The sequence below is a fragment of the Mauremys reevesii genome, linkage group 3 (assembly GCF_016161935.1).
Source record: "Mauremys reevesii isolate NIE-2019 linkage group 3, ASM1616193v1, whole genome shotgun sequence".
In the NCBI taxonomy this organism is placed as follows: Eukaryota; Metazoa; Chordata; order Testudines; family Geoemydidae; genus Mauremys; species Mauremys reevesii.
Window position 1 is genome coordinate 102,876,513 of NC_052625.1, and position 19,648 is coordinate 102,896,160.

General features: G+C 40.4%; 1 protein-coding gene across 6 annotated transcripts in view; it reads right to left on the bottom strand.

Annotated features, from left to right (window-relative positions):
* UTRN (utrophin) overlaps positions 1-19,648 on the bottom strand; it is a 576,172-nt gene that overhangs the window by 428,939 nt on the left and 127,585 nt on the right. For all 6 annotated transcript variants that reach the window (XM_039528635.1, XM_039528634.1, XM_039528636.1 and 3 more), the window contains 8 exons: positions 19,248-19,429; positions 18,357-18,507; positions 15,004-15,123; positions 13,624-13,725; positions 8,085-8,192; positions 7,327-7,506; positions 5,787-5,956; positions 2,322-2,445 (listed from right to left, as the gene is read on the bottom strand). In XM_039528635.1, the coding sequence (XP_039384569.1) occupies positions 2,322-2,445; positions 5,787-5,956; positions 7,327-7,506; positions 8,085-8,192; positions 13,624-13,725; positions 15,004-15,123; positions 18,357-18,507; positions 19,248-19,429 (1,137 nt within the window). The remainder of the gene's footprint in view (positions 1-2,321; positions 2,446-5,786; positions 5,957-7,326; positions 7,507-8,084; positions 8,193-13,623; positions 13,726-15,003; positions 15,124-18,356; positions 18,508-19,247; positions 19,430-19,648) is intronic.

Sequence of the window (19,648 nt, forward strand, 5' to 3'; positions counted from 1 at the left end):
CTTTTATTCTTGAATGCTTGACTCCCATGTTCTTTCCAGTTCATTGTGTGTGCCTTAAAGAGCCTCATTTTGGTCTCCTAAATGTCACTGGCAAACTTTCATAAATTCACAGGAGTAGGATTGGTCCCCAAATTAACAGTAAGTGGACAGCGTTATCCACTGAGTAGAGCTAACTGCAGTAATTTACATTGCGAGCTGCAGAGCTGGCCCTGCAGGTGTATGTAATTCTGTTAAAGAATGCATCGAATCCTGTGAAATCTGAAGTTTCCAATTCGCCTAGAAAGCACATATTGCAGATGCAAGCTTCTCCAGCTTGCCCTGCCTATATGTTTTTAATTTGTTGTTTTGGGAATGCTCTGATGCTTGCAAGATCAGGGCTCCAGGCATTTTTTTTTCCCCCCTTCATACTACACTCATCATGAGAACTGGAAGTGTTAATTCTTTCAAATAACTGAAGCTTCTTTTCCCTCCTACCATTTCCCCAAAAAAGCTTTTTTTTTTTAAATAATTGAGTAATGAGGGAAATCTGAGTCAAATTAACGAGCTTTCAAATGTGGTGCGAAGGCAGAGAGAGTCACGGTCATTTTGATGCAGACTTCACTCCCAGAATGTAACAGTGGGCTGGAGGCCTAGAAACCTGTCCTCTGTACTAATGGGTGTATTGCTCCAGTGTGACTGTGTAGAGGGAGATGGTTCCTCAGATAACCTGTGCCAGCCTTGTGGAGAGCCCTGAATACTAACACCCCAACCTTGAATTGAATTTCTTAATCAAAACTGTCAAAATCATTTCCCTTCTTCCTTCCTTTTTAAATTGGGGGCCTGGGGGAAATTATTGGTTCAGATTGGCTTCTTTAACTTATTAGTAAATATAGGTCCGTCATTTTGAAACTGGAGTGGCTCCATCTTCCTTCTTAGCTCTTCTCTCCTTTTCATTCCTCAACATGTCTATTTTGCTCAGGTCAAGCAGCTCAGCTGAATAACCCTTCACATCCTTTACCCACATTTCACTGTTGTTTTTTTTTGTTTTTTTTTAAATCACACACATGCCAGGAAGCCCCTGGCTACTCCCTCTTCTGCCATGCATCTACCCCTCCTTCCGGTTCCCCCTCAAAATGCATCTCTTCAAGGAGATATACAAGCCACAGTCTAAAGTTAATTTATTTTTTTTAAGTATAAGCCCCCTTGATACATGCCAGTGATCTCAAACTTATTGTTTGCACACTCATCCTTTTCTCCATTAACTCTTCTCCATGTATGTCACCCTCTTCTACTCTTGTCCTAACAGAGGCTCCAAGCCTGCAACTGACAGACAGGTGAACTGCTATACTTCCCTGGAACACTTACTTACTTAAATGGGGCTCCACAGAGGAGCATGCTGTCTGTGTGTTGTAAATTACAGAATTGGGATCAGACTGTAAACTCTTCTGGGCAGGGACTCTGTTTTGTGAAGAGCCTTGCACATTTATGGAGCTTTATAAATAATGATTAAAAATAATAGCAGCAGCTACAACATCCTTCCATATAGCCTCAATGTCATCTTTTTGCACTGGAGCCTACTCAGAAGTGAGCCTCCTTCTGGAGACTTAAATATGTATATTAAGATTCCACAAGCAGATTCAAGTGCTGCTAATATTCCAGTAAGCTTTTGCAAACACAATGCTTATTTAAAAAAAAAAAAAATCACAAGGATTCACTCCTCCGGTGGCATGAATCCAAGACAGAGTAGGCATAGCTCCCAGAGGGTCTTGTAAATTCTACACTGTCTCACAGGTTGGTGACAGTTTTATAGCAACAGTATTGTATAAAGGGTATAATTACAGGGACTCTGACCTATGCTAAGATTCTAAGTAGTAAGATTCCAATTACTTTAGCAATAAAACACTTCAGGCTCTTCTGAGGGACCGGGTGGGCCAAGGGTCAATATATGCCTCCAGGGGATTGTGTGTAGAGACTGCCCACAGCTCTATACTTTCCCAAGGTTACTTAAGTGTTTTCAAATCAGTCCCCCTCTCCAGTTGTCAACCATGAGGCTAAAATAAGTAGCTCACTAGAAAACACAATAATCCTCAAGAAATGCACTTCCTATTACTACACTGAAGGCGGATATTAGCAAGAAAAAAGAAAAAAAAACTCCTCCCAGTAAATCAGTACGCATGACCCACAGCCAATCAGAGAGTTCAACGTTTGTCCAGCATTCCAGAGCCATTTACCAATGGGACTTAATCCACAGAAAGCTCTCAGATCAGACTGTACCTCTAGCTGATAGCAAGCGAAAACTGACAAACTATTCACTGAAACATCCTTCCATCTTCTTAGTTTACCTTCAACTTTTCTTTCATGTTTGCAGTCTCTCTCATCTTCTTGTATTCTTTGATCTCTATGACCTGAATGGCAGCTTTTGATTTCAAAATCCAGTTCAACAGCTCAGCATTTTCAGCATCAAACCTGGTTTAAAAGGTCAGATAATATTTTTCATCATTTTTTTCTTCCCATTCAGTCATTGTGTCTTTTATTAAGTTCCGCACGTTCCTCCATCAATACTGAGAAAGCAAGGCGGCACACATGCATTCATGTATTTTCACATTACTGCCCTACCACAAGCGAGTAGCGACAAATCTCACTGCTTACAGACTCTTCATCAAACTGCCACAGTGAAAACCATTTCATTATCATCAATTTCCCTTGCATGAACTTTGATGCAATGGTACCTTTTGCTTTCTCATTTTACAGATACCTTACAACACATGATTACTATTTCTATTAACATACGGTCTTTATAGGATGCATCTTACAAGGCTGTAAGCATAAGGTTTCCCTAAAAAAACAAAATTAAAAATATGAATGACACACAACTAAGGACTATATTTTTGTTCCAAACTCTGCAAAAATTTGTAAAATTAGCTTAAATGAAGAACCTGCTGCTAAAGAATTACATAACAATAACTCGGAGCAGCTAGCAAAGGCATTAGAAATGATCAGCTGATTGAGAAATAGCTTATAATCAGAGCCACTCAGAGGATTCAGGGGGCCTGGGGCAAAGCGGGGGAGCTGCGGCGCTTGTACTCACCTGGCAGCGGTCCGGGTCTTCGGCAGCATTTCGGCGGCGGGGACCCTTCAGTCGCTCTGTGTCTTCGGCAGCAGTGAAGGCCCCCCCCGCCGCCGAAATGCCGCCGAAGACCTGGAGCAACTGAAGGGCCCCCCGCCACCAAAATGCCGCTGAAGACCCGGACTGTCGCCAGGCCAGGGCTCGCGGGGGCCCCTGCGGGACCCGAGGCCTGGGGCAAATTGCCCCACTTCCCCCCCCCTCCCCTCCGGGCAGCTCTGCTTATAATCAGGCTCTTCAGCTACACTAAGGGCTGGTCTACACAGGAAAGCTAAGCCAATATCAGCTAAGATGTGAATTTAAACCAACATATTTATACCAGAATAGCTCACCGTGAGAGTGGCTTTTTTAGTTTATACCATTTCCAAAGTGACAAATTAAACAAGAAAAAATAAAACAAACACTCTTATAAGGTTATGTATGAGCACTATACAAGTCTAACTATATTGGTTTAAAGTCACACTTATTACTTTCCCACGCAGACAAACCCTAATGCAGAACAACAGCCTGTAATTAACCCAGTGAGAAACTAATTCCAGCAAAAAGAACAGGAGTACTTGTGGCACCTTAGAGACTAACAAATGTATTTGAGCAAGTTACTGTTAAGTCAGTCAAACTGTTCATGGGAGAATTTGCAGGTTTCCTGCCATTGTTCACTTATTGGCTCAAACTTGTGTTATAGGGAAGTGGCAAAAAAAGCAACTGAAAGTTTAACCTGTTTTTTCCGACTTCATTCTCTGATACAGCTTTAACACTAGTAAAGGGAAATGGTAAAATGAGGCAGGATCAATCACTTTCTTAAAAAGCAAAAAAAAAAAGTTTATACAGCATCATGAACCTCTAATTCAAGAACTGTAAACAGAGAATGATGATATTATGGTTATGGCATCAGACTGGGACTAAGGTGCTCTGGGTTCAATCAGACACTGTGCTACAGACTTGTCAGGTGACTTCATGCAAGTTCCTTTCTCTCTCTGTGCTTTAGTTCTCCATCTTTAAAATGGGGATATTTTAAGCTCTAAAAGATACAGCTATTTCCCATTATGTGAATGAACAGCACCTAGCACAGTAAAGCCCTGCTCTTGGCTCAGGCCTCTAATATTAATGAAGTACAGAAGCCAAGCCACTGGTGAAATAAATTCTTGAATTTTTCAAAATGGAGAGTAAATGGAAAATGGCAAGGGTAAGACATATGCATGTACAGCATTTACTCTGTTCATTTATCTTGACCATAGTAATTTAGTTTTAGTTACAATATTTTATAAAGGACACTATAGTACCTTTTGCTTTTAAAAAAAGGTATGGTGAGTTCGTAGCAATGAGACCTCAATACATTAAATATATAGGAAGGCTGGGGGCAGACCACCAGTTTTTCTGTCCAGATAGTTGCAACAATGTATTTTAACACAATTAGAAGTAAATAATAAATTAATATGTTATATATTACTAAATAAAATAAATATTACTTGGCATTTGGATGGTGCTTTTCATTTAAAGATCTAAAAGTGCTTTACAAAGGAAATTCTCTCCATTTTTCAATAGGGAAACTGAGGCACAGAGGGGCTGAGCACCACATTTTTCAGCAGTCTTGAGCACCCAGAACTCCATTTGAAGTTAATGGGATCTGCAGGTGTTCTGTAGCTCTGAAAACCAGATAGTGAATGACTTCCACAAAAGCCACATGGTACAGCAGTCACCGAGCTACAAACAGAACTCAGGTCTATGAGAAAATGCCTTCTTAATAATAATAATAATATGGAGATACATAGAATCAAAGAATATTAGGAGTAGAAGAGATTTCAGGAAGTCATCTAGTCCAATACGCTGCTCAAAGCAGGACCAACACCAACTAAATCATCCCAGCCAGGGCTTTCTCATGCCGGGCCTTAAAAACCTTGAAGAATATAGATTCTACCACCTCCTTAGGTAACCCATTCCAGTGCTTCACCACCCTCATAGTGAAATAGTGTTTCCTAACATCCTCTTTGGAACCCCCCTTCAGGTAGTTGAAAGCTGCTATCAAATCCCCCCCACTCTTCTCTTCTGCAGACTAAATAACCCCAGTTCCCTCAGCCTCTCCTTCACTTTTTGTGGAAAAATTCATGATTATTTGTTGCACACCAATTTCCAGAATATTTTGTGTAACCTTTGCACAAATAGAAACGCAACGCAGAGCACATGTCACTGTCAGAGGAGGGGACCAACCAAGCATAATTGGGGCCCCCAGTTATGTGCCAATTAGGAGACAATATGTGAAAATAAAAAAAAATAAAAATCTGTTAATCACTGGCCGTTCGGGGAGGGAGGGGAGCGGAAGAATCTAAAAACAATAGTTGAGTCAACCTGACACAAAATTTTTGGCAAATCAAGAAGTTGGGGGGGGGGGGAAGACTTTTAAAATCTACAGATTTTTTTAACTACTACTTAAAAAAATTTAAAGTGAATTTCAAAATTAAGTCATTCTGAATCAAAAAACAAACAATTCTACAAGTATGCAAAATGTTTTGGTCAACCCAAACTTGCATTTTTTGTTTAAAAAAAGTTTTGGCTGAAAAATTTCACCGAGCACTAGAGGTTATAGATATTTCTTACTTGCATTGAGACAATTTCATATATAATGACTAAGGAAAATAAGTTTAAAATATTATCTAGTGAGTAACAAATACCAATAATGTATTCTTACCTTTTTTTTGCAGCAATATCCACGGGTATCTGCCTTTTCTTTGGTGGTGGAGGTGGTGGTAGTTCCTGTCTGTATTGTTTTACCATTAGCTGCTCCTTTACAGAAATCATTTCTGTATCTGTCTTCTGTGACACTTGGGACACTCCTATATTTCCCACAGCCTGTGTTACCTACACAAAATGATTTAGCAAAGAGTTTATTCTTTACGGGACAAATGATCTGTGCTTTTTTTCAATCAATTACATTTACATGTCATTCAAACCCATTTAACAATAAAAACAACTCGTCACACATTTAGCCCTTCTCATCCGTAGATAGAAGTAACATTATCCTAATTCTTCCAGATGGGGAAACTAAGCATCAAAACTCTCAAATTGACTGAAAGTTTGTAGCAGATTGAGTAAATATAACCAACAAAGCCAATGACAGATTTTCATTCACCAGTAAAAACCAACCACTGAAGGAGGGAAGGGGAGACAGTTGAAGGAGTTGGTTTTTTTTGAAGTATAACACAAAACTTTATAAATGCTTATGCTGCCAGTTCATCACAACTAGACTCCAACTATGCAAAAATTGACACGCAATCCGAAGGCCCATTACCATCAATGGGAGTCTACTGACTTTACAGAACTTTGAACTGGACTCATGGGAGTGCTCTAGACAGTCAAAGTCAAGCACATGATTGAGTCTTTTTCAGAAATGTGGCCTAGCTTACTCAGCACTCCTTACTGAATGGGAGTTTTGTGCAAGTAAGAAATACTAACTAGAGCCCTAAATAGTAAGATATGGTGTAAACACGCAAGCTTTGTTCTTATTCTTGCATGCCAATATGAATATTTATGTCTACAATTTCAATATATCATGGTAAATCTGTACCATATTGAGACAAATCACACTGGTCTAAATTCAACCTTAGTATGATTCCATGTACTTATTTATTCTGACTTCTACAGTATCACCAATTTAGCCAATCTCAGCACCCTTACAACAACATAATCAATAAAATTCCAAACAATATAAAATAAACTATTTTGTCCACCAGTAAAAGATAAAAATATTAATGAGGCCCCCTTCCAGGGCAGGCTCCAGCTTCTCTGCCACCCCAAGCAGCAAAAAAGACAAGTGATGGCACTTGGGCGGCAGCTCAATTGCGCGGCTTCTTCGGCAGCAGGTCCTCCCTCTCTTCCTCTTTGACGGCAGCTCAAAGAGGAAGAAAGGAAATGAGGAACCCGCCACCAGATTCCCTCCAAAGACCTGAACATGCCGCCCCTTTGAATTGGCAGCCCCAAGCACCTGCTTCCTACGCTGGTGCCTGGAGCCGGCCCTGCCCCCATCCTCCCACCACCTGAGTGGAAGAAATTGGGCCTCACACAGCTGTGTCCAAAAGGGTAACAAATTTGTGCTCTGACAGACCAAGGGAAGTCCACAGAATTACATTATGGATTAATTTAGGCATAAGTAATTGCATGAACTTTCCTTTACCAAAGCTGGTGCCAAAGGACACATCAAGGATTGAAAGAATTTAATATTGTTTGCTTACCTGATTAGAGAAGTCCTCAAGCTTCTGAACTAAGCTGTCCCACCTCTGAGTTAGTTCCTCCAGATCACTGTCAATTTTCTTTGAAGCCCTGTTATTCCCAAGGAGCTGTGCTACATCCTGACCAACCTCACTTAACTGATCTAGCATTTGACGCTTCATTCCCATATCTTCCTTCAAAATCTGTCATTTAAAAAAAAAATCCATTAACTGTTTTCACTTAAAGATCCTAAATATTTCCCCACCACTTCCCAGATTTTACTCAAAAATTTTCTCTTAATTCCATAGACAAACTATGTGTTTTAAAAACACAATTCTTTATCATGCAACAAGAGAGAAAGACATTTTTAAAAAGAATCAGCCCCAGAATCAGCTATTATATTGTAGAGTATTCGAGAGTACATTTACTACAAAATTTAGCAGGTCTTAGCTAGCACTGGGAACTATGGAAAGTGTCTTTTACTGACAGACAGTCTTCAGTGAAATAATGGGAACTGTTGACCACAGAGGCAACTGGTCATAATGCAGCACAGAGAACCAGAGTTTGCCACAATAAGTTAAATACTCAAAACAGATGTCATTTTACAAAGAAAGAACTCCATGAAGGACTTTGACAAACATAAGGAGGGAACGTGTGGCTTGATTTTCAAAGATGCCGAATGTTCACAGCTCCTACTGATGTCAAATGAAGTCAGGCCAACAACATGTTACTTACTCATGTTGTTTAGATTGACAGGGAAGACCAGAACAGGAATACTCACTGCTAGTTTTCGAACATTCACACTCAGCTCTGTTTGATCTTTGAAGTTCCTTGTTTGGACTTTATTTAAAGCCTCCTCTTTGTCAGTTAACCAAGCTTTCAACAAGCACTGCAGAGGAAAAAGAATACAGCACTTCTTAAACATACTACCGTGTCAAACAACTAATGGCAAATTCCTAACAGGAAGATCTGAAAGGAGATCACACCACCACTGTTCTGCAATCCTTACATGCATCAAACTCCTACTGGCATTAATGAGAGCAGCACACATGCAGGGATAAAAGAATACCAGATTAGATATCTGCCACAAATTCAGCGTACATTTACAAATTATTATACCAGAGTGAAATGGAGTGAAATATTTAGAATAATCAATTTTCCTTCTCATCACTAGCAGGCCTAGTGCTCCAAAAAGCTTGCTTTCAGGACCTTTCAGTGTTTCTAGCCTTGGCAGTTTGTCACAACCAACTTTCAAATCATGACATTCTAATTACCATCCTTGAATCTTTCTCAACTTCAGCTGCAACACAGCTTTAGCAGGCAATGCCTCACAAAATGCTAGAGACAGAGACTAACACTGTAAGGATACACCATGGTCGAACAACACAAAGGAGGAGTGCTCTAACTTTTTCATAGTGTGGAGAAACTGTCTCATGGCTTCTCCACCCATCTCATCTGGAATAGTGAAGACCACTGTCCTTCCTCATTAGTGGTCAAATACCATTGCTGTAGCAACCACAACGCTTTATGTGAAAAAATGTTAGTACTGTATAGTAGCTTCTTTTAATATAATTTAACAGCTGGAAGCAATGAGAAGCTGCCCATGTCCCATCCAACACTCCATAGACCACAGTTTAAGAACCACAGAGACATAAGGGTTTTTTTTGTTTGTTTGAAAGCAGCCCTAGCAGTTCACTGGACATTAGACTATAGAACTGTCACTAGATCCTCAATCTAGTTGTGCAGTTTTGACATTGGCCCAGGACTGATTAGCAACTCCTGGACCTAAGACTACTTTAGTTTTCCCTTCCCATATAACCTGAGTACATAAATGTATAGACATGAAAATATAAGGGTGATGAAAATGCCATAAAGTATGAAAGAACAAGGCCACAACACCACATATTCATTGGAAAAATTAAGCTGATGTTCCAGCCAACACATTTTATATAGCTGAGTTAAGAAGCTCTTCAACGTGAATGATTAATCTCTGCTAATTTAGCTGACCATGATAACCCACTCCAGGAAACTGAAACATTATAATTATTACAGTGCTAAGAAATAAATATCAATGACTGACTAATTTGTTTCCTGAGTGGTAAGAATTATGCTGACTAGGCAGGTAGGCTTCCAAAGATTCTTTAGGCAGTCATAAAAAGACTGATGCATCTCTGTTCATTCTTCCAGTTGACTGGTGAAATGGCAGAAGTGACAGCAGCTGAATGATCTAAAATATTTTTCTCAATGAACACAGCTATTTTCCTAGAACTTGAAATTAGTTCTAATTTCAGAATTTCTAGTTAACTTAATTTTCCTGAAACATAGGGACTGATGAATTAAGCTTGGTAGTATAGATGACTGATCCTGAGCCAGTACCTCAAACTGAAACAATGGTTCCTTTAAACCATTCAGGGCCGGGGCAAGGAGGGAGGGGGGGGAGGCAGGCCGCCCCCGCAGGCCCCCCCCCCCCCCCCCCCGGGGCTGGGGCCTGGTTTTCAGCCCAAGCTCCGCTTGAGGTCAGGCATGGCAGCCGCCGGAGCCCCGGACCCGGTGGAACTGCAGCGAGGGCGCCGCGGGAGGCGCGGCGGGCCGGCCGCGGGCTGGACCTCCCGAGGCATGACTGCGGGTCAGGCAGGCGCAGCGGACGACCACGGCACCCGCGCGCCGCCGTTCCGGCTCGGGCTCGACCTGCCTGCGCATGCTGGCGGAGCTCAACCAACCAAGCCAGCGCCGCCCCAGGTCTTGCGCGCGGTCTAGGTCTAGAGAGCTGAGGCCCCCCCCCCCCGCGACCCCCGGGCCCCCGGAATTCTCTGGGCGGCCCTGAAACCATTTAATTATTTCTTCAGATGAAAGGACATTTCGGTAAAACACTGACATTTCCACATCATCACACTCACTATATTTAAAATACACAGTAAAAAACCTTCAAGGATTTTTTATTTTCAGAGTCACACAGTTCATGTACATTATGTAAAATACCTGCACATGAAGAGACTCCTGTGTAAGACGCACTCATTTCCATTGATTAAGCTGTCCCCATTTCCTGGTTAGCAAGCAGTCCTCCTGAATGCACATCTGATAAGAACTGCACTTGCAGTTGTGTAAGGATCAGAAGCACATTCACATAAGCTACTTTGACATGGGAGTAGTTGAGGGCCTGTACCCTGACCTAGAGTGGGATTAGTGGCTCCTCTGTTCATCTCCTTGACTCAGATATAAACCCTCACCACACAAAAACTGCCATACAATTTTGCTGTAAGTTTCTCTGACTATACAAGAATATATGTATGACATTTGAGAGACCAGTTTCTAAAACCTGGTCCACACTAGCAGCAGAGCCATGCTAATGACAACCAGGATTACTGGTAGTCTATAGAAAACATTACTATAACATGGTTCTCAGGCCTGGTATATACTATAGAGGTTAGGTCAACATAAGGCAGTTTATGTCAACCTAGCTCTGTAAGCATCTACACTAAAGTGTAGTTCCTACCGATAGTTGCCCACTATCTCAACTTAACTCCACCTCCAGGAGAGGCATTGCGTTATGATTGATGTAGTTAGGGCAATGCAGTGTCTGTGTAAGCACTGTGTTACTTACATCACCTGGTGGCCGTCAGCCCTGGGCAGGGCTCACAGATTTGTGTAGATTTGCTCTCGGTCATGGAAGCCAGGCTGGAACCCTGCTAGCTACAACGGGATAGGTACCACTGTTCTACACCCAGGATCCATAGGACCCAAACAGATTTTATTTTTCATATACGTGAAAAAATATATGTTTATTGTTTATAGCATTTCATGTCACTATTTAAGAATGCCAAGCTGCCAAAGTACTGCCCAACTACTGCTATTAAGCAGGACTACAGAATAAGCACTAGCTCTCAAACAACGGCTCTGACTAGCACAGCTGAAGAAAGCACCCAGTGTGGCTGTTTATGCTATGACCTAAATACGTTTATTTGCACAGCAAGTTAAAAATAAAGTGTAGTGTCACATCAAGTAGGCTTCAACTCACATTAATTTTGAGATACAAAGATGGCAATGTTTAAATCAGCAAATATTGAGATAGGGCACGTATCTCATTCTATTAAACTGCCTGTTTTATTTTAGATCCATAATTGTAAAAATATTAGTCATAGGATTGATTAGTTGGCTGGAAAAAGATGTGTGTTTGTTCATGTTGGCAGCACGTACAGCACATTTGGGAAAGATTCTAGAATTACCAGGCTGCCAATTACTTAGTGATTCACTGTTACTTCGCTCTCAGAGTCAATGACCAACAGTTTCCATTTTACTCCATTCTTTACTGGTCTTAACCCAAATAAAACAATCTGTTATTTAAATACTGTTTTACAGTTTGAATATAAATCAGATACAAATCCTTTAACTGTCTCACCATTACACAGACAAACATGCACTCATGGGCAGCGGGTATAATAGGCAAGGGGAGGGTAAGCCTGCCCGAACCCAGGCCACGGCCCCACCCATGCTCCACCCTGAGGCCTCTTTCTCCCTCTCCTGCTCCCCCAAAGTGGCCTGGAGCTTGGGGCTTGGCTGGCCAGTGGCAAGCTCAGGCATACCGGTTTGCCCGAGTCCTCGGGCCGGCCAGCGACCCAGGAGAGCTGGTGCGGGTGGACTGTGCCCAGCTCAGCTCCTCCAGCCGTAATGGGGGGAGGAGTGGCAGAAGGGGTGTGGCTAGCCTCCCTGAAGGGGGTTTCATGCACCAACCATGTATGCATGGTTAACTAACAAGACAGGAGAGTCCAATGACCATGGGGTTCAAAGTTGATAAATTATCCTCAACACTCCACAGATATTGATCCTGCAAGATGAGAGGCTCAGAACTGCATTGGATGCAATTACTTCTATATTAAAGTCACTGGGAATGAACACTGATATTATTACGAATAAGAAGTAAGGATTATTTATTTTAATAATGCAAGAAAAATGAAACTGAAATGCAAAAACGTGCAACTGTTAAAGTTTTAGTTTCTGCAACACTTCATCTGTGGAACACACTGACACAACATATTACTAAGGAAAAACAATTAGGATTTTTTAAGGAATTATATATCGTATATACTCGTTCATTAGCCCGTTCATTTATAAGCCGACTCCCCCAAGTTGGTTAGGTAAAAATAGCAAAAACTGTATAACCCTTTCATAAGCCGACCCTATATTTCAGGGGTTGGCAACTTTGGCTCCCGGACATCAGGATAAGCAGCTGATGGGTTGGGATGTTTTGTTTACTTGGAGCATCTGCAGGCATGGAGCTGAGGGGCTCTGTGCCTGCAGACACTCCAGGTAAACAAAACAACAATGTAGCAGATATTCAATTCAATGATTTCACAGAGTTTAAAATCATCAAATTTTGGTGTAGACCCGTTTATAAGCCAACCCCCGCTCTTTGACATGTCACTTTTTTACCAAAAATATTCGGCTTATGAATGAGTATATACGGTATTTTCACAGTTATGAAACCACTACATTGGACAGGATAAAAATGTGAAAGCTCTCATGCCTAGGCTTAAGAAACTTCTTCCTCAGAGGCTTGAATAAAAGGGTCACTATGCTCAGGAACTCAAACCAAAATGACAACAAAATCCAGCTCCACAGGGCTGTTTTCTCCCTGAGAGCAGTTAGTCTCTCACAGAAATCCGTCATCAGAAAAACAAAACAAGCTGCTGCAGAGTTGCCACATAGCCCAAATCCTCCTCTGTATCAAGTGGAGGAAGAAGAGTAACCTGGTCCCTTTCACCAGGCCCCAGTCCAATCCTCTGCATTGGAGATGAAGCTCCGCTCATCTCTCACTAGCATCCCCTCTCCACCCTGACTCATTGAAAACCTGAGATACTTAATGGCTTCTCTTTCATAAGGCATAGCTCTTTCCTCCAATCTTCAAACTTCTTATTAGTTCCCAGGTCCCTTTATTTAGTTCTGAAACCTCAAGCAGTTCCTACTACTTGGACTTTTGATCTCAACAGAGCAAAGGGATTTAATTACTTCATGATTCAGCTGCCAACAGGGTATTGCATCCTACCACATCACATTATTGCATAATTGTTCATTATAAGGGTTTTTAAGTTTCCTCAGGAACATGGTAGAGACAGGGTACTGGACAAGATTGGTCTGATCCACTACAGTTATTCCTATATTACTGTCATGTACAGGTTGGCAGGTCCCAAGGAGAAGAGATTAATTTTGCATCTTGTGGCAAATAATTTTACAGATGAAAATTTTACAGTTTGACAAATGTTTTTGGTAGCTACAATTGTAATGAGTTAAAATCAGAATTTTTGGATAGTTGCACAGCTTCCTACCTGCTCTTCCACCAACTCCTGCCACAGTATCTGAATGTCTTGCAGCTTCATCCAACGTTCCTCAGTCCAATGACAAACTGCTGTCCAACGCTCGCCAAGTCTCTACAACAGCAAGAAACATTAATGAACATTTACAGTCACACTTTGAAATGCATAAAAAGCCAGATATTCAAACACATGATTATTTTCTCTAAATCACTATAACCTCTTTCTAAAATAAAAATTATCCAAATCTAGAATTGCAATTATTGTTTTGCAGAAAGTCAAAGGAGGGAACTTTTAAGAGTCCTCAACAGGTGGACTAATTCCAATTTGCTTTTGAAAACCCCACGCTTTATCATCTCTTGTTTTAAACCAAGTAGTAGTCCTTTTAATGTAGAACATTTTTGGGGAAATACTTTAGAACTACAAGAAGTTATTTAGGTAGAACATAAAAAGGTCAACTCTTCAAACAGCAATATACTTTACAACCAAATTTCACATGTACATCTCAATCAAAATTATTTATACAAAAGAGAAGGTAAAAAAAACTCTACTGTAAATCATCCCCTTACTTTTGTATAGTTCCACAAATGAAATTGCATTAAGGGTAAAATTTTCAAAAAAAAGTGTCTCTGTCTCTTAAGAGTACAAGTCCAACAGACTATCAATTATCCTCTGTAACTGGATTTGTCCCCCAAAGTGACTTTGGCACTCTTAAAAATGGGAATTAGGACTTAATAAAATTGCTTAAGGTAAAATTTTCTAAATTCTTTATGTTATAAGAAACCAAGAGCAATCTCTCAGGGATAGTGATTTAATAATAATTTGTTTACAGCACAAAAATTTGTCCATTTTTAAAATTCCATTAAAACTGATGTGTGTGGTATTATCTGTATTCAGGCAATGACAAATTAACTTATTTTTGGGCCTGTGAGCCCCAGGTTTTTCAGCAAACACCTTTCCATACTTCAATTCTAATATTTTATTTCAGAGGAATAAAGCATAAGATAACAAATCATAGGTGTCAAAATACACTAGTGACTTAACTTGGAGAAAAATTGTGAATTAAGCTAGTTTACAATTAAGAGGTACACCTCTACCTCGAGGTATAACGCTGTCCTCGGGAGCCAAAAAATCTTACCGCGTTATAGGTGAAACCTTGTTATATCAAACTTGCTTTGATCCACCGAAGTGCGCAGCCCCACCCCCCCGGAGCGCTGCTTTACCGTGTTATATCCGAATTTGTGTTATATCGGATCGCATTATATCGGGGTAGAGGTGTACTATATTTACAGCAGCTTCACAATTAACTATCAGATAACAAATGTACAAAAACCAAGCCATCTTACATAGTTTATATGTAATGTAGTACAATAAACAACAGTACAAAACATTTACCTGCAGTTGTTCCTCTAGTACAGCTGTGGCACTCTCACCACTGTTTTCATCTACAATCACCACCATGTGGGTCAGTGAGTTTACCTTAACCTGCTCTATCTCAAGATCATCCTGTAGCCCCTGGAAGAACAAATCAATGGTTACAGAAACTAGATATGGGTAAAGAGCCAGCTTTTTGGCCATAGCAGTTAAAATTCTTGCTGTGGCAAAGTGCTAAAGACTCAACAATTAAGCAAATGTTTTATTAAGGGGAGACAAATACATAATGTAACTAAGTACTGGGAAAAGGCAACTAGAAAGTGTAATGAACCTAAAATACATTATTTCAGATGATGGAAGATACCAGGCAATAAGAAAAGTTATATATTTAGATTTTACCAGCTTTCTGTTCTCATTTACCAAAAAAAAAAAAAAAAAAGTACTGTGTGTTCTTCAACAAATAAAAAGGGATGTCCAAACATTCAACTGTTTGGCTCTGAACAGCAAATGACATTCTGAATCTCTAATAATTCATGTAAGAAAGGGTTTCTATAAAATGTGTTGCTATACATAATAAAGTACAATATTGCGAGTATAAAAGCAGATTAAATTGCTTACTATGCACATGTCTTAATAGGTTTTGATGGAACAATAATGACAACTGTACAGTTTTGATGATATATATTGTACACTATGTTCAGAGACAATACTACACAACAACTACAAAGAAAATGTAGGAGAGGAGAGATACTCCTGTTATTTAGCAATATAGAAGTGTAGTTATTGTAAATATCTATTGTAAATATCACATCACCAGAGTAACTCTGCCCCAGAAATATAGTTTTACATTTTCTATAACATCCTTTATCCCAAAGAATCTTTCGACCAGTAGATACAACATCGGTGTAGAACATGGGAGGCCTCGGTTCTATTCCCAGCTCTGCTATTTGCCTGCTGGGTGACCATGAGCTAGTGACTTCATCTCACTGTGCCTCACCCAATCTTCAAAATGAAGATAATGATACTGTCCTCTGCAACGCACTCTGAGATCCACTAATGAAGAACACTATATAAGAGCTACACATTATTCTTCAAAATCTATATACCTCAAGCCTCACTGAAATGTAGACCCTGCTCAAGATGGAGGAAGGAAACAAACACTGCACTCACCTCACAAAAGTTTGAGGGGAGGGAAAATTTTGACCAATGAGTCAAGGACAAAGCCTACTCTTGTGGCAGTTTTTATAGGATCTCTAATGCCCTTTTCCCTTAAGATACGTACCTTACTGGGAAACAGGAAGGTGGTCAATAAGCTGCCTCCACATCAGAATGAATGTTCTTTTTAACACTTACCACAGAATGCTGTAAGAGTAATGAGCATCCAAAAGCCCTCTCCAATCTAAAAGCACCTGGGGCAGAAGGCAAGACTCATCCCCAGAAACTTGGCTTAGAGCCACACCACTAGGGGAGTGCTGTACAAATGAAAGAGCAATTTCTTCTTGGCTTAGTATCAGAGGGGTAGCCGTGTTAGTCTGGATCTGTAAAAGCCGCAAAGAGCCCTGTGGCACCTTATAGACTAACAGATGTATTGGAGCATGAGCTTTCGTGGGTGAATACATGCATCCAACGAAGTGGGTATTCACCCACGAAAGCTCATGCTCCAATACATCTGTTAGTCTATAAGGTGCCACAGGACTCTTTGCTTCTTGGTTTAGTGGTTTGTTGTTGGGGTTTTTGGGGGGGTTTTTTGGAGGGGGTGGGGGGAGATTGATTGTTTTGTAAGTAGCAAGAGGTACAGTGCACTTGAGCGCACTCTTCTCTTCATTATGGGTAAATTATTTGTTATTTTTCAGCCCCTCCCCTACATAGGCAATTTAATGAAGAATTTTTTATGTAGCAAACAAGACAAGATATGCATGTGATGGTGCCCCCCCATAAGGCTTTATGGAATATGCTTATGAATGTGTATATGACATAACTAGAATATGTTTTATTCTACATATGCTATGTAACATATCTCTGTAAAGGTTATGATCTACTGAAACTATTAATCCTATTTGTATGCATGTATCATTTTTGTACTTGAAGTTAGGAATACTGGCTGTATACTTGCTTGATTTCTATTGAGAAAGGAATGTGCAAATTAAATGCCCAGTCAAGAACTACTTAAGCCAACAATGAACTTGAAGACACCAATCCACACTGGAGCTTTCCCAGGAATGTGGCTTGGCTGGTAAAAACTGAGTCATGTATGGACATGTGGCTTGATCATGTGACTCCAAAACTCCATCTTGGAGCTGGACTTTGCATAGGAGAGAGGAGGGGGTCTCCACCCACAAGAAAAAGTCTATTTAAACCCCTGGGAGACCACTCCATTTTGTCTTCAGCTGGCTAAAGGGATAGCCTCTCCACCCCCAAGGATACCTGAAAGAAACTGGAACAAAAGGACAGTAACTACAGGAGGTGAGTTACTGCTAGACAGTAGTTACTGCTGGACCCAGACTAGCAGGAGACTAGTCTGTAAAAGGAAGCTTACTGGAACTGGTGAGGTTTTATCTGTATTCAGTTTTATTACTGTAGTAAGCTTAGATTTGCGTGTTTTATTTTATTTTACTTGGTAATTCACTTTGTTGTGTCTGTTACTACTTGGAACAACTTAAATCCTACTTCCTGAATTTAATAAAATCACTTTTTACTTATTAATTAACCCAGAGTATGCATTAATACCTGGGGGAGTAAACAGCTGTGCATCTCTCTCTATCAGTGTTATAGAGGTCAAACAATTTATGAATTTACCCAGTATAAGCTTTATACAGGGTAAAACGGGTTTATTTGGGGTTTACACCCTCTTGGGAGTTGGGCATCTGAGTGTTAAAGACAGGAACACTTCTGTAAACTGCTTTCAGGTTAAGTCTGCAGCTTTGGGGCACGTGGTTCAGACCCTGGGTCTGCGTTGAATCAGACTGGCACGTCTGGCTCAATAAGACAGGGTGCTGGAGTCCTAAGCTGCCAGGGCAGGGAAAGCAGGGGCAGCAGTAGTCTTGGCACATCAGTTGGCAGTTCCCAAGGGGGTTTCTGCGATCCAACCTTGTCACAATGCAACTTCCACTAAAGGTGCTTTACTCAGTTAGTAAACAAAGTGCTTTCAAAACTGTCCAGTCTCTTCCTTTCCATTACCATCCCCTTCCACATCAAAACTATCAAGCATATTCCCTCAGTGTACAACCAGATCTGAATCTTGCCTAAAAAAGAGAGGACCGTGAAGTGGCTGCCACAATTGAGTTTCTCCATTGTAGCAGTCACTAAGTTATTAGAGCATCTGGGTATTTTTTTCCATATCATGTGTATTACAGAACAGGCAAAAAGGCATTTACTTTATGTACTTCCATCTGCTTTTGAAGCGACTCTAAATCTTCAGCAAAGGCCTGAGATTCCATCTTTTGAATGCGCACTTCTGTGACAGTCAGCCAGTCAGACAACTGCTGCAATTGCTTCTTCTGCAGTTCCATCAACACATCATGCAGGCTGCAAACGGGAGAACACGAAAGCAGAATAATTGCAGAAAGGCTTTTGCAAGTAAAAAGCATAAGATCTAGTTATAAACAAGAGGAAAGCCATATAGCCAGATCTAAGCCATTTATGTCTAAATAAATTGTTCAGCATTTAATTCTAAAACTAAAGAAAACAGTTAAATATCGGTTTACTACTCAAAAGCTAGTGAAATATGCCACCAGCATACATAGAAATACGCTCACAATTTCTAACAGCTTAATTGTTTCTTGCATCAAATGTTCCTTCTTAACAACAATATCAAGAGCAGCAATGAAATGCAGTTTCTCCCTTAATGACTGTAATAAAACATAGCAGGAAAAAAATCCTTCAGATAGTCCTTTGTATTATATAAATACCACTCTTTACAATGATTGAAGGCTTTTATTTGTTTAAGAACTTAAATTATTACAACAATTTTAAGACTATTTCCTATTAGTAGAAGCAGTACACTGCATTTTCAGTCTGGCACCTTCTATATTATATACATATAAATATTTGCATTAAAGTAGCCAAGAACACAGATTTTTTTTTCCCCCTCCTTCTTGCTTTGCTCCAGATGGGTTACTGAGAGACAAACAGGATGGATTTAATGCTACAAAATGACAAGTTCATTCTGAAAAATCTGATATTAGGCCTCAAAATCAGGCCAAAGACACAGGGATTTCCATTAACTAGTTCTCCAGCTATACAAGAAGTTTTAGAGCGCAACTCACCGAGCCTGCCTGTCCATGCTGTCCACTCTGAGAGCTTCCCATCGAGAGTTTAGCAGTTTCATTTGTTCCTGGATCTCTTCCTCCTCTTCCTCTGATAGATTGCCCTGTGCTATCAATTGGTTCCCAGCCTGCAGTACACTACCCACACTACTCTGGTGCGCAGTCAGCTCCATCATAAAAGCCTGGAAAATGTACAACGAACCATCTTGATTTGTGAGCTGCCATCAGGAGTTTATGGATTTGTAACAGTCTTAGTAAACTGATAATGTTCAAACCACAATGCTGCAGAATAAAGCTGGTATCATCAAAAGCACAAGCACAGCAGACCTTAACCCACTGGTCTCTACATCAGAAAATTTCAAAAGAACTGTAAGTATTTGTTTCGGTAAAACAAAAAAAAG